General features: G+C 47.2%; 6 protein-coding genes across 7 annotated transcripts in view; 3 read left to right on the forward strand and 3 right to left on the reverse strand.

Moving 5' to 3' along the window:
* LOC125949787 (serine-rich adhesin for platelets-like) overlaps nucleotides 1–936 on the forward strand; it is a 17,565-nt gene extending 16,629 nt beyond the window's left edge. The window contains exons 6-7 of the mRNA XM_049677126.1: nucleotides 44–96; nucleotides 177–936. Of these exons, the coding sequence (XP_049533083.1) occupies nucleotides 44–96; nucleotides 177–200 (77 nt within the window). The 3' untranslated portion in view covers nucleotides 201–936. The remainder of the gene's footprint in view (nucleotides 1–43; nucleotides 97–176) is intronic.
* A 638-nt stretch (nucleotides 937–1,574) lies between these two features.
* Nucleotides 1,575–3,314, reverse strand: LOC125959172 (gustatory receptor for bitter taste 66a). The gene is made up of 3 exons (XM_049691982.1): nucleotides 3,083–3,314; nucleotides 1,829–3,009; nucleotides 1,575–1,751 (listed from the first exon to the last, which is right to left on the reverse strand). Exons 1-3 carry the CDS (start codon nucleotides 3,312–3,314, stop codon nucleotides 1,575–1,577), a joined length of 1,590 nt encoding a protein of 529 aa, XP_049547939.1.
* A 677-nt stretch (nucleotides 3,315–3,991) lies between these two features.
* Nucleotides 3,992–5,924, reverse strand: LOC125949747 (selenocysteine insertion sequence-binding protein 2). The gene is made up of 2 exons (XM_049677072.1): nucleotides 4,958–5,924; nucleotides 3,992–4,876 (listed from the first exon to the last, which is right to left on the reverse strand). Exons 1-2 carry the CDS (start codon nucleotides 5,797–5,799, stop codon nucleotides 4,429–4,431), a joined length of 1,290 nt encoding a protein of 429 aa, XP_049533029.1. The 5' UTR covers nucleotides 5,800–5,924; the 3' UTR covers nucleotides 3,992–4,428.
* A 1,110-nt stretch (nucleotides 5,925–7,034) lies between these two features.
* LOC125949786 (mitochondrial import inner membrane translocase subunit Tim13-like) lies at nucleotides 7,035–7,790 on the forward strand. Its single transcript, XM_049677125.1, has 3 exons — nucleotides 7,035–7,269; nucleotides 7,343–7,411; nucleotides 7,488–7,790. The coding sequence occupies exons 1-3, from the start codon at nucleotides 7,165–7,167 to the stop codon at nucleotides 7,584–7,586; spliced, it is 273 nt and encodes a 90-aa protein (XP_049533082.1). The 5' UTR covers nucleotides 7,035–7,164; the 3' UTR covers nucleotides 7,587–7,790.
* A 4-nt stretch (nucleotides 7,791–7,794) lies between these two features.
* On the reverse strand, nucleotides 7,795–8,516 carry LOC125949775 (uncharacterized). Its single transcript, XM_049677112.1, has 2 exons — nucleotides 8,354–8,516; nucleotides 7,795–8,295 (listed from the first exon to the last, which is right to left on the reverse strand). The coding sequence occupies exons 1-2, from the start codon at nucleotides 8,426–8,428 to the stop codon at nucleotides 7,801–7,803; spliced, it is 570 nt and encodes a 189-aa protein (XP_049533069.1). The 5' UTR covers nucleotides 8,429–8,516; the 3' UTR covers nucleotides 7,795–7,800.
* A 137-nt stretch (nucleotides 8,517–8,653) lies between these two features.
* LOC125949715 (ATP-binding cassette sub-family B member 6) lies at nucleotides 8,654–12,934 on the forward strand. 2 transcript variants are annotated; one of them, XM_049677022.1, is made up of 5 exons: nucleotides 8,654–8,842; nucleotides 9,694–10,982; nucleotides 11,050–11,225; nucleotides 11,298–11,503; nucleotides 11,601–12,933. In XM_049677022.1, exons 2-5 carry the CDS (start codon nucleotides 9,767–9,769, stop codon nucleotides 12,562–12,564), a joined length of 2,562 nt encoding a protein of 853 aa, XP_049532979.1. In that variant the 5' UTR covers nucleotides 8,654–8,842; nucleotides 9,694–9,766; the 3' UTR covers nucleotides 12,565–12,933. The 2 variants fall into 2 exon arrangements, with proteins under 2 accessions (XP_049532979.1, XP_049532980.1); XM_049677023.1 differs by lacking the exon at nucleotides 8,654–8,842 and having other exon boundaries at nucleotides 9,755–10,982; nucleotides 11,601–12,934.
* Nucleotides 12,935–13,914: the final 980 nt, after the last annotated feature.

Below are 13,914 nucleotides of genomic sequence, written 5' to 3' on the forward strand. Positions count from 1 at the left end.
TTTTCTTCTTCTTTTTTGTTTCTTGCGATTATCTACGATACAGGAGACATTGCATTCGACGAAGTGAAGGAGTCGGCCAAAGAGAAGCAGCAAAGTGTAAGTTACACTCACAAACTTACCCAAGCTAAGGCCAGCAGTGCTTTACGAACTCTTTATTCTTTCTTCTCTCCCCACAGAAAACACCGGAAAAGGAGGAATAAGCGGATGCGCAACATCCTGGAACCGGTAGCTGTTGTACAAGGACTACTAAGCTGTCCCGCGCGCCAGTGGCTTCTTTTAAACTTTTTCTACCAGGGATACGAAGCCCACGAGACACAGCCACATAGATGCATAACTTTTGAACGCCTCTCCAAACCAATTCGCTGCTTGATAGGTGATTCGTAAAGCTTTTACGACAGACAACAGAAATGATCGAGTCTTCAGCAGTCAGTGGTAGACTATGTTATTAGTTCAGCTGGAAGTATTTCTACTTCGACAGTGATAGCAACATAATGGGCATAACAAGATGATCACCGCGCAACCATCGTTCTAACTTACCGATCCGATTGATTGCAAAAGGATACCAGATAGCCTGTGTGTGTGTGTGTATGTTTGTATGCTTCGTGTGTATTTTTGGTGTGGGTTGTTGCTTCGCTGATATGATTTCTAACAACTTCGCTTGCCGGCCATCACTGATATGCGTGTGATGAGACCAAACGCTTTATGAATGCGCGATTCGCGGTAAATGTTCTTTCCGGCCAATGGCCAACCGATGACCAATCTCCGATGCTGAAATGAGTGGAGTGTAAACGCAGCAGTTTTGTAGGCGTCAAAGAAATAACAATGCAGTCAAAGGAGAGAAGCCGACAATGCTCGATGTGTATATTTGTTCCCAAAAAAAAAAAAACCAACCGATTAAATGTTGCGATAAATTGTTGCAAAAGTGCGGTGCAGTGATGTTATAGCTAAATTTTACAAAACTCTCGATGAATGATCGTAACTATCCAGATTTATCTCTCTCCCTCCGTCTCTCTTTCTCACACATCCCACTTTAATCGATTCGGCTAGGGCCGAATGAAAAGACCGTTTGAGAGAACTAATAGTAGGAGAACAAGAGGAAAAATGACAAAATGCAAACCAGTTAGCTATTTTAATGAAAGTAAGCGGAACAGGAAAAATACACTAAACCAGTCAAAGAAACACAGTTATCCAATGAAAATCAACAATAAAACAGACAAAAAAATAGAAAACAAAACGAAAAAAAATGAAGAAAAACACAAAAAACCTTGCATATACAGACACAAACATACAGTCAAAAATATAACATAAGTCAAAGTAGGCGCTACCGAGCCGGTTACTGCGCAGATAACATTAACTTACCTAAGGATTTAAAGGCTAGCTTATGGGAGTAACGTTACTAGCAAAAAGAAACTGAAAAAAAAACAAAAGGAAAGCGGAGAAGGTAAAACCAATCAACAATCCAACAGCATGCAGCAGCATACTTAACCTAGATGTACTGATTTGCATGAACTATGATGAAATAAATAATGATGCTTATGAAAACTCGGCTAATGATTCTCGGCTAATGATTACGTCTAGAGATTACGGCTCGAGTAAGTGGTCAATGCCGTACTGACGCCATCGATGAGAGCCAGCGCTGTTGTGGAGGTGCTAGCGTTGGTAGTGAGGGTTGCATTACCAGTGGACTTTTGAATGGCGGCTAAGTTGAACTGGATCAAAATGATCAGATAGCTCGTGACGGCTCCGGTTATCTGCAATGGTATAGAAAAGGATCGAAAGTAAGCGCAGAAGCGCATAGGTACTCGTGTGTGCATTGGCGTTACCGTACCGCGTAGAGTGTGGTCATGTCGAGATCGAAGAATCCACAGGCACTGAAGTTCAGATGGTGGTTCAGCAGCTTCAGCGAAAGATGATTGACAACCTCGTAGTAGTGGCTCTCATCGATCACGTTCGCGAGATAGTGCATCTCGATGCCCGTACGCCGAGAGTCGGTTTTAGTTTTCCAGCACACAAAAATGGGAACCACACACTTGAGCGCCGTATAGCAGACGTACGTTAGCGATAGGAGCACGATCTGTGCGGAGCGAAACAGTATCGGAACCTCCTGGCCCGTCAACCCACAGTACAGAAAGTAGAGCTGCGCCGTAATTGCCACAAAGCCGTGGGCCATTGCCACGAGCATCTGCACGCTGTACATGCGGTTGACGATTTTTCCGATTTCGCACAGCTCGTCGTGGGTCCGGCAGATCAGTATCAGCTTGCTGTCCATACGCTGATCAATCTTAGGACGCTGACGAATGTCCGTCGGCAGGAACTGCTGGGCAGCTGCTCCAATGCCATCCGCTTTACTGGTTGGAAAGATGGCGTTGCTATTGCGACGCAACGGCGTGCTAGAGAGCTTCGTACCGGCTTCATATGGTTTTACCTGGATAATCTTGGCCGACGCTTGCTTCTGCTTTTGCTTTTTCGGTGGCGTAACGGCAAATTGTGCCTTTCGCTGCGTGTACACGGTGAAAATTTCACGCTCCAGATAGTCAAGCGGAACTTCGTACGGATCGGATTCCTGGTGGCCCTGCTGCTGATCCTTGAACTCCTGCAGACCTTGGGCAATTTCATTCATGTGCCCGTTCATCGCATTAAAGCGCTGACGTATGGCATGCACTAGGATTATGAACCAGATGCGACAAACAGAGTTCAGAGCCGTCGGAATGGTGGTTATAAACCAAATCGAAGACGAGAACGTAAAATCTTGCTCAAACTCCACGAAACTGTACACCGTGATTACCATCTCGAAAAGCAGCACCAACAGGCCCAACAGTACGGTGATGCGTTTCAGCTGCTGATTGTTCAGAGGAATTCCCTCACCGGCCAGCTTCGTATCGACACGGTGCAGCCGCTCGAAGCATTCGATCAGCCGACGTTGATTGATCATACCGAATATCATGTCGATACCCATCATTAGCGGTTCCATGTAGATGATGAAGATACCGATCGCATTGGTCAGCGTTTCTGTCGCACGCGAAATATGAAGGAAGTAACGCTTCATTGAACAGGCCAACGAGAGCAATGTCTTCTTACTTACTTTGTGATCCCCAGTCGTCCTTTATGTAGTTGGTAGTGGCCACGTGGTACAGGGCCGAGTATACAATGATATTACAGACGACCCACACGTTACCGCTAATGGACAACTGCAGCACGCGTCGCTTGAAGAACATTCGCAACGAGAGGGGAATGACACCAAAAATGGCAGACACGTAAAACAGGCCGCGCAAAGCTTCCAACATGCCACCGCCACCATTCGAAACACCAGACATTTTATCTTTCACCTTCCGTACCATTTGCAGTTCACAAGTAACGGAGCGATTGTGAATATGCTGGTTGGGTTGCCCTGGAACTAACCCTCTACCTGTAGCGTAGTAGCGACGACAGGTGACGGCAGGAAGGCAACAACCATTCATCAACCTGCCACCGGACAATCTCATCATATATTTAAAGGAAGCCATCATTAGCAAATTGATTTTAATGTTGCCTCAACTACTTGTTGGTGCACCATGTAACGGAATGTTTAGGAAAAATGCATGTTTAACATCCTTTATATTGATGATCCGTGGGCCAACAGGTACGTGACGCAGTTACGTAGGTATGATCGTACATGAATTTTGAACTATGTAGTGTTGTATGCTAGAAACAGTCATTAACATGTACAGTAAGTTCTTTCCGCTTTCTCGCAAGCCACTTAACGGGAAAGAACATTAGCTGCTTTACGTAGTAGTACGAGTATAAGATCATAAAAATTGAATTACTTGCATAGCACGGATAGTGCGATAGAGATCCATTTATGCTTGTATCAGAAATATTGTCCGAATGGCAAAGTGATGCCAGGGTATAGTTGTAGGTTTCATTTTAAGCAATAATTGGTATTGAAACAACGATGCAGTGAGATGGGAAACGACCTGGTTAAAAAAATAAGGACACGCTTGACGTTACGTTTAAATGCATCCATTTTAATGGATTTCGGTACTGGTACGTTTATTATGTTATTTCATAAAATAAGGGTTTGCACACATTGCCGTACAACAATTGAGAATCGCGCACATCGCCAACGGTGGTGTGGACCATCGTTGCTTTGTTGGATGATAACACTCACATTTATAAGGATGATAGACATGCTGGCGCTAGTAGTAGTGGTACTAGTAGAAGTAGTAGCTGCGACTGACTAGAGTTTTTACTCGTGAGGGCTGGAGCTTGGGACTGAGGTCGTTGAGGCGTACTGGGAGAGGTTTGGCGAGAAAACGTCCACTACACGCACGTCCATGGAATGACTAGAGTATGCATCTCACTTTAGGGTTTGCCAACTAATGGAACCCTCCGAGGCTAACCGTACGATCGAACGGCTACCGTACTGGGAAACGTATTGTTCCCAGTGTTTCAAGCGGTTCCGACGCTCATCTGAATGCGATAATTTGTGCGTTCCTGCTCCACAATCTCCAGCATGCGCTTGACCGTGTCGTCGCAGCCGGCATAGCTCAGCATCCCGACGCAACTGATCGGGGCTTTCTTCAGCAAATGAAACCCAATCTTTCTACGCTTCAGCGCAAACAGGTACGGTACCTGGTTTTGGCGGCACAGCAGCTTCACGTTACCCACTAGCTGATCGATCGTTTCGTTCGGTTCGAGATCGGGTGCTATCAATACCAGACGTACTTTGCGTAGCTCAAGGTGTTTCAGCACCTCGTTGAAACCGACCACGAACCGCTTGTTGCTGACAGCCTTAATGGGGTTCTTGGCGTATGCTTTCGATTGAAACTGGAACAGCTTCACCACTACCTCTTCCGCCAAATCACGCAGATCGTCCGTAATGAGGTGATCGCAGTACCTGGAAGAAAGAGCGGGCGTTAATTACTGGGGCAAGCGGCCTTCGGCGAGATATGCACTCCCTTGCAGCAGCACAACTTACGGCCGAAAATTCCTCGAATGCCGATGTGCCGATGATTTAAGTGACATGGACGTGCGAAGCGATGGAAAGCCGTTCTGGTACTCGCTCGATTCACGGTTGCTCGGTGGTGGACCATCGTTGATGCAGCACCGTTCGATGGCCTTCAAGAAAGGTGAATCCACCAGGGGCGGCTGTTCGAGCACTTGCTTATGCTTGACCACCTCCAGCGTGGGCTCGCCGCTCGGACCGCCAGAGGTCGATGGTGCTGATCCACCCTGATCAGCAGGTTGCTCGGCACCTGCTTCAACACCGGCAGCAGCGGATTTTTCCGATCGGCTTCTCAGTATGTCCTTCTTCAGTCGTGTGGGTTTCTTCTCCTTTGGCACTTCGCGCTGCTTACCCTTGTGCAGGACCAGCATCGGTCGTTGCGGCACAATCGGGACGATAGGTACGATCGGTTTGTGTTCGCACCGGTCACCACCGGCCAGCTGTTCGCGGATACATTCCGATAGATTGATCTGCACCACATCGGTCGGGGCTTTCTTGGAGCGCTTCTTTGTCTTCAATGTGGGCCCCGGTGGCAGCGATTGCACGTTCTGGTACTTCTCAAGGAAGCTCTCGTCGATGATCTGCAGCTTCTGGCTTTTTGGCCCGCGAATCTTCTTCAGCTGCTCCTCGTACTTTTTGGCCTGCTTCTTCTGCCGTTCCGCCTCCTTGCGCGCTTTGCGGGCGGTAAGTTTCTCCCCCTCCGACAGCGGCGGACCGCCGCCGAAGGACGACGATTGACTCCCCTGGGGCACTCCGCTTCCGGCGGAACCAGCAGCACCGTTGGCGTTGGCCATCATCGTTGTCGTTGGCACCATTTCTTTCTCCTAACTGCTATTCGTACTGCTGCGTTTGCTGCTTATCATCATTGCCATTTGCGGGCGCACTTCAGTCTTTCACACTCATTATCCTTCCACCCTTTTTGGGGGGAGGCAAACTTTTTCATCCTGACAACTGCTCCTCTAGAGGTTTGACCCAAGGGTTTAAACCACAACCGGAGGATTTCTTCACGCACTCCACAGACAAAGGCTCATGTCTACCAGAATTGCTTAATACAATTTTAATGCAAGTACTGCTAACTTCAACAACAACAGCCAACCCAATTAGTTTTCTAAATAACTTAAATGAGAGTGAAAATAGTGGAAAATTTAGCCACTTGGCCCGTGGGAAGCAACCCTGACGATCCGAATGTCACCGCCCAGTGTGCAGTGAGAAGACCCCTCCGACTGCGACGCAGCGAGAGGAAGGCTGAGGTGGCTGAAAACCAAACCCCCGCTGCCTGCGACGGGGTCGAGGAAGGGGCAAACGCAACGCTCACTATGGAACCGCCCGTAGGTAGCGGGGGAAAGAGAAGGTAGAAACCCCGAGGAGGAGGAGGAGGTTTGTGCTCGAGTTTGCAAGACGCGGCTACGGCGGGGGAAGGGTGGCATTGGGAGAGAAGAATAGGGAACGAAAACGAACGCGAGCTTGTGGGTTTCGATTACGAGAGGTGGGTAGGCCGTAAAAATCGAGGAGGGATTCGAACGGCAGCGCGAAAGAGAAGGAGACAGAAAAACGAGACGGAGCAACCTCGATCAAAATTCGGCAAAGTCCCGATCGCGGCAGTCGAAATTTTTCCGGGAAACACGCGTTCCGCTGACGGTGCAGTGCAAGTGATCATGATGACGTCATCACCAATCGTATGGAGATCACGGCGGGGTGGGTCGAAAACAATTAGCAAAAATAAACGCCACCGCCAATGCGCGATGGCTTACCGACCAATCAGAGCGTACTTCATTTTGGGTAGGGCCAGAGTATAGGAAAGAAAGAAAGGGGGCTAAAGTAAAGAGCGAGACAACAGGTCACGTTCGATTTAATTGATTTTCGGTCACGAGCCCTTGGGCCCCTTTGGACACGCCTAGGTGGTAGGAACAAACGGTTCCATATACGCTCTTCGGCGCCAATGTATGGGCGACCGAATCGTGACCGAAAAGTCGTAAAATCGCGACCGAAAAGTGAAGGGCGATTTTCTATAGTGAGAAGATCTTTTCCCTGCTCACTGGGCAATGTCACCGGGCAGCGTGGTGTCCGCGTTCTGGATTACATCACAAAACACGGAAAGTGCGTTATATTCTGTAGTTTACCGGAATTACAGCGAATTCTAGACCGTGTACTCGGTTCCGGGGTGCATTTGACGATCCAACATGGATAACGTATCTCTGGAAAACCTTTCCTCTTCCCAAAAGGATGAGCTGATGACCACAATCAAGCAGAAAATTGCGATAGCCAACGCTCAGGAACTTGTGACTGTACGACCGTTCGTCCCGGAGACTAGACCAGTACGACTTTCGCCGCCTATCTAATATTGTCCGTTCCTTTCAGAAAATGACTGAGAAATGTTTTAAAAAGTGCGTAGGCAAACCTGGACAGGATTTGGACAGCTCAGAACAGGTTCGTGGACGCGGCTTTGCCGGTAACATTAACAAAACTTGTCGTCATGATTTGGTGTTTCTTCGTTTTTCTACAGAAATGCATCGCCATGTGCATGGACCGGTTTATGGACTCCTGGAATGTCGTCTCTCGATCGCTCATGCAGCGCGTCCAGCAAGAACAGTACAAAGGATAAGGCCGTGGCGGGTGGCGGAACCAGTGCTATGATGAAAAAGTGCGCTACGCTTAGTCTCATTCGTCGGCGACGATCTTGCATTACCTTTCAGCGTTTATTATCGGGAACGGTGGACGACGAGATGGTTGTTCGAGTTCATAAACCCTCACACTAGCCAATAAATCATACCAAGAGACAGGCTATCGAAGATGCCACGGAAAAGTAGCGTACGGTTTCACGAGTTAGTCTCCTCATCCTGAGTGCTCACAGTGTCGGCGTTTTCCGTTTTCGTGCCCGTACTCGTGCAGTCCCGCTCGATGGAGGGTTGGTCGTTGGTGATGCTTTCGATTTCGGAACTGTTCTCAGCTACCTCTCCTCGCAGCCGTTCGACCAGCGTCACCAGAAGAGGCTGATCCTGCGAATTTTCCGCAGTGGCAGCAGCATCACTAATCGGCTTCAGCCCCAACTGTCGGGAGAGGGATTCGCGAGTGGCCGCACTGGCGTGGGTGTAGCCGGCCTCCGCGCACAGCACCTGTTTCGTGTACTGCAGATTTAGGCTCGTCAGCATATCCAGAACCAACTCCAAAGCTAACGCTTTGTTGTCCAGCTGCGTCTCCGTGCCTTTCTCAAAGGTACTGCTGGAAGTGATGTCGCTCTCGTTGCTTTGCTGATCGCCCGCCGTGTTGCGTTCGTTCTCAATTATGTGGTACAGCAAGGCGCGTAATTTTGCCTGAAAGATCGGAGTTTTATTTTCAAATTCCCCCGTCGTTGAAAGGCGGTTTAATTACCTTAATGCTCAACAAGGAGCCACTCTCTTCCAGCTTTTTCAGCACCATGTCTCGGAACTCCAGATCCTCGTCCATCGTGTTCTAGTTTAAAGTGTTTAAAATGTTCTTGTTCCGCGGCGTCCGCGTATCCTTTTTCATCGATTGCCGTTGCCGGCACACAATAGACCGACCTCCCTTCAGGAACGTCGTGTTCAATCATCTGCCAGACAAACGCAAAACAACAGCCTTGTTTTGAATGTCATCGTCATTTTTTTCTGCTGCGCACCGCTCTCCAGCGGTTCTTGTTCGATTTCCAGCGGAACGAATTTCAATTTCCACTCGAAGTGCAATGAAATATGTGTGAACAACCGGCGATTCCGGATCATCTATCGTTAGTGGTTGCGGTGCGAGACTCGACCTGAAGCCAGGGCTCGTGTCCGTGTGCTTATTCCTATTAGTTTTACCTGCAGCGGAAAGATAAGAAATCGCAGTGCGAAAACACTAGTTTTGGTAAGCATATTCACTGCTAAGTTTATTTTCTTGATATCTTGCTGGCCAGTTACTGTACGTGAACGAGTTCGTGGTTCCGGTTTCGCTAATTAAATTTCGACGGAGAAAGCACCGTCACCGTGATGTAACACGGGGGGCGACGGGGCTGCTTCTGCGTATCTAGTTTGTCTTGTCACAACTCGATGGAGGCGTCGTCAATACCGATACAGAGCACCTTCCTTCCGGTTGAACTCATTTTCCTGCTCCGAACTTCCCAATTCGTAGCCCGTTAGTTAAGTTAGATGTCTCATGTATCTTATCTGGGTGCAACGCTCATGCATGTGGCTGGAAAGAATGAAGTGCTCAATGCGTAAACGTGATAGTGTATGATGTTGGCACTTTATTCCTTAATCCTCGTTTTACCAGCGGGCTGATAAGTGGGACCGGCCACCTCAACAGGGTGCCAGTCATTGCATAGAGATGTAGAACCTGGTGTACATGATGTAGATAATTCAAATTTGCTGATTTGCAGTTACGCGCTGCAGATAGGATCACCTTTGAACCTGATTCGTTTGCACCACACTTTCGTAATTTGGATTACCGAGCGAGAAGCACATTAATTGGCTCACCGATCTGCCCTTGATCTTGCAATTCAAGCGTTCTTACCGTGGTGGAACTTGGATGTTACTGTTCTCGATTGCAACACAGGTTGCACATGATAAGAGTCCACGATGAACAGTTCGCGCGTTATCGGAGCTGCTTCATTCATGGGAATCCCGCATCAATTTTCTCGTCAGTGTCCGTGCCAGTGGATAATGTTATAGCTGAACCGCCCATTTGATTCGTTTCTTTCTTCTCTTGTTTCATTGCAGCATCCACGAGAGTCTGTGTTTTGGGTGATTTCTCGGAGCCTGAGACGTTGAAGACGTCTACCAACCGATCGAAATGATGCAATTCTGTCCTAATGATACGTCCATGGACGTTATCTGGTTCAACCATGGCATATCGCAGTGCTTCATGGATACGGTTGCCATGGGAGCGATCGGCACTTTCATGCTGCTTTGTGGCACTTGGCAGCTGATCATGTACCGCCGCTATGCAACCGAGGTAGATCCAGTGGAAATACGCAAGTCGCGCTTGTACAACTTTCAAGTGTTTCTGCTCATCCTACTACCGTTGCTCACGGTGGCACGCTTCGTTTTGGAAGGGTTTGTCCTTGAACCTGCCCAAGTGTATGGCTTCATGATACTGTCCATCTCAGTAGCCCTTTTCGCGTATCCGTTCTCGATTGTGCTGCTGGTAAAAGAGCGCCACTACCAACTACCAACGTCACGAACAGCAGGCCATGGAGTGATACTACTCCTCTTCTGGACGATGCTCTTTATAACGCAGAACATTGCGTTTGTTAACCTGAACTACGGTGATGGTTGGTTCCGTCTAGAAACTCTCAGAGATCGAGTTGAATTCGGATTGTTCGTGGTTCGCTATCTCGTTACGATGATGCTGTTCGTGATCGGCTTGAAAGCACCGGCCATCACATCGACCATGCGCAGCGAGGAGTATCAGAATTTGCATGCGCGGCCAAACGAAAACCAGTCGACGTTCCGCAATGCCTGGAGTAAAATGCGTACCCTTCTACCATTCCTTTGGCCCAAAAAGGATGTCATACTGCAGTTCCGTATCATCTTCTGTTTTGTACTACTGTTTGCCGGACGTATCATCAATCTGTACGTACCGATCTACAACAAGAAGATAGTTGACAGTCTCTCCGTTCAGCCTTCTCTGTTCCGGTGGGACTGGATACTGCTGTACGTCGGGTTTAAGTTCCTCCAGGGTGGCGGTACTGGATCGATGGGCTTACTCAACAACTTGCGCAGCTTCCTGTGGATTCGCATTCAGCAGTACACGACGCGTGAGATTGAGGTCGAACTGTTCCGTCATCTACACAGCCTGTCGCTACGTTGGCATCTGAACCGCAAGACGGGCGAAGTCCTGCGTGTCATGGACCGAGGAACGGACAGCATTAACAATCTGTTAAACTACATCCTATTCTCGATTGCACCAACCATCGTGGACATTCTGATTGCGGTTGTGTTCTTCATTACGGCCTTCAACTGGTGGTTCGGATTCATCGTGTTTCTCACGATGACGCTTTACATAGGTAAGAAGTTGATTATTTGATTCCAAATGTTATCAATCCCGATCAATCAAACTGTGTATCGTTCTAGTGGCCACCATCATGGTTACCGAGTGGCGTACAAAGTTCCAGCGGCGTATGAACCTTGCCGATAATCAGCAAAAGGCGCGCAGCGTCGACTCGCTACTCAACTTTGAAACGGTCAAGTACTATGGTGCGGAGCAGTACGAGGTGGATTCTTACCGGGATTCCATACTCAAGTTTCAGGTAAGTGTTGCTTATCTAAAGACATGCCATTGTCGACACTAATAACTTACGATTTCAATCATTCAAATCTAGGAAGAGGAATGGCGCTCAATTATCACGCTCAACATACTAAATACCATGCAGAACATCATCGTTTGTGGTGGATTGTTGGCCGGATCATTGCTTTGTGCCTATTTGGTCGTCTACCATGATGGTTTAACGGTGGGAGACTACGTACTCTTTGCCAGTTACATTATCCAGCTTTACGTTCCATTGAATTGGTTCGGTACCTTTTATCGGTAAGTGAAATGCTACGCTACGCCAAGTACAGCAAATGGCGACAGATCTCATTAATTTCACCCTTTCGTTTCGTTTTCAACGTGCAATCTTCAACAGTGCTATCCAGAAGAACTTTGTCGACATGGAAAATATGTTTGATCTGATGCGCGAAGAGCAGGAAGTGCTGGATGCGCCAGGAGCAGGTGATTTGGCCGTAGTGCGTGGAGGCATCGACTTTAACGATGTCACTTTCGGATACAATGCCGAGCGCTTTGTCTTGCGTAACGTTAGCTTCACGGTACCGGCGGGTAAAACAGTCGCCATCGTTGGACCTTCCGGAGCGGGCAAGAGCACGATCATGCGGCTTTTGTTCCGGTTCTATGACGTGGATAGCGGATCAATATCGGTAGATGGACAAAACATCAAAACGGTTCGGCAGGCATCGTTGCGTAAGGCGATCGGCGTTGTACCGCAAGATACGGTTCTGTTTAACAACACGATCATGTACAACATTCAGTACGGTCGGGTTGGAGCACCGGAAGCCGACGTCATTATGGCGGCCCGTAGCGCGGACATACACGAACGCATCCTCAACTTTCCGGAGAAATACGAGACGCAGGTTGGCGAGCGAGGTTTACGGTTAAGCGGTGGGGAAAAGCAACGTGTTGCGATTGCCAGAACGATTCTAAAGGCGCCCTCGATAGTGCTCCTGGATGAGGCGACCAGTGCGCTTGACACACAAACCGAACGTAACATACAGTCGGCCCTGGCAAAGGTGTGTGCCAACCGAACGACATTAATCATAGCGCACCGCCTGTCCACGATTATACACGCAGATGAAATCGTGGTGCTGAAGGAGGGTTCTATTGTGGAGCGTGGCCGGCATGATATCCTGCTCGAACGAAACGGTGTGTACGCCGAGATGTGGAATCAACAGTTGAAAAACCTGGAACTGGGATCGAATGCCACGGAAGTTAGTAACGAAGTGCCTAATGGATCGGTTAATGGAACGCCCAATAAAATGTCAGCAATCGCAGCACCACCAGTAGCAGCCCCTCACCCTCATCACAAACATCAGTAATAGTAAGGCTGGTACATGAGTGATACCATTAGGGAGAACGTTTTGGGATAAAGGTCATCTTCATACTTATCGTGATGAATGATTTGTGATAGCGAGCTACTAAAACAGGCAAACTATGGTTCGTTCCGAGAAGAACAAAATTACCGACCAACATAGAACGTACAAATAAAGAATCGGAACTGCTTGTTCTTCTAGTAAATGTATTGTTGGAGAAAATATTATTTCCGCTTAGTTTTATTCTTCAGTGCCAACAATCGTATTCGAAGGTAGCTTTTACATATTTCAATATTTTAAATATGCATGTATTTAAAATATCTAGCAGTACTGCGCTGGGGTGGTTCAGTGAAGATGCCCATTGGTTACGCACCAAACAGTTGGTGCTCAACAGCGGAAGTCGCGTCTGAATAAATGTTGATCGGCAACCCAGTGTGAGATTTTTTGGGATCGTTCTTTCCCTTTAAAACATTTTTGGTTTTCGAACAACTTCTTTCAAAACTTTGCAACTTAAAAAAATTTTGCATCGAATTAAGTGCAATATTAGGTAGACCGACCGTCCAAACATATTCATTTTCAAACCATTTTCGAATTTCTTACGCCACATTTTAAAGTTACCTGAATCAAAGATGCCACCAATTGGTTTTTAACCACCAAAAATTAGATGCCGAAGTCCATAAAAAGACTAAAGAAAAGGATTTCAATAGTATTTTTTTTCTTTCTCGGAGCCTTCTTTTCAACTAAATTAAATAGTTATCTTTAGATTTCAAAATAGTTATTTGTAGGAATCACTCAACTTTCTCATTCTTTCCCATCCTTGATACTAGGCGGAGATTCTTGCGTTACATATTGTACGGCGTAAAATTGGCGATGATGCTGGCCTTCTGGAGCGAGTACAGGTGGCCGATGCACCCTTATCCGAACCTACCGAACTACTCTACATCCAATTTCTCGAGGTAGGTCTAGGGCAGGTACGAAAACATAATGGTCGAGATAATAACTAAGATGATAAACGTACGCGATTCCCACTGCAGCCTCAGACGATCGTTGCTGGATTTAAAAAATATTCATGTTTTTATTCATGAATGGTGATCGCTATCTTTTCAATCGATCCCTTCGACCGATTGATAGGAAACGCCTTTACTTTTCAATGTTATGGATGTGTATATTAATTTTCTTTGTTTCTCTAGATTACCTTGTACATTTTTGGTATAAATTATCATAAAAATGAATCTAGTATATACTGAATGTATGTAAAATAATTCATGTGAACATGTTATGGTCGGTTCGCTGGAAACTAGTAGTCTTGTAAAATTCACACGACTAGTTTTTTGAATCACTGTTCTCGGTCGTATT

The sequence above is a fragment of the Anopheles darlingi genome, chromosome 2, assembly GCF_943734745.1.
Source record: "Anopheles darlingi chromosome 2, idAnoDarlMG_H_01, whole genome shotgun sequence".
Taxonomy (NCBI): domain Eukaryota; kingdom Metazoa; phylum Arthropoda; class Insecta; order Diptera; family Culicidae; genus Anopheles; species Anopheles darlingi.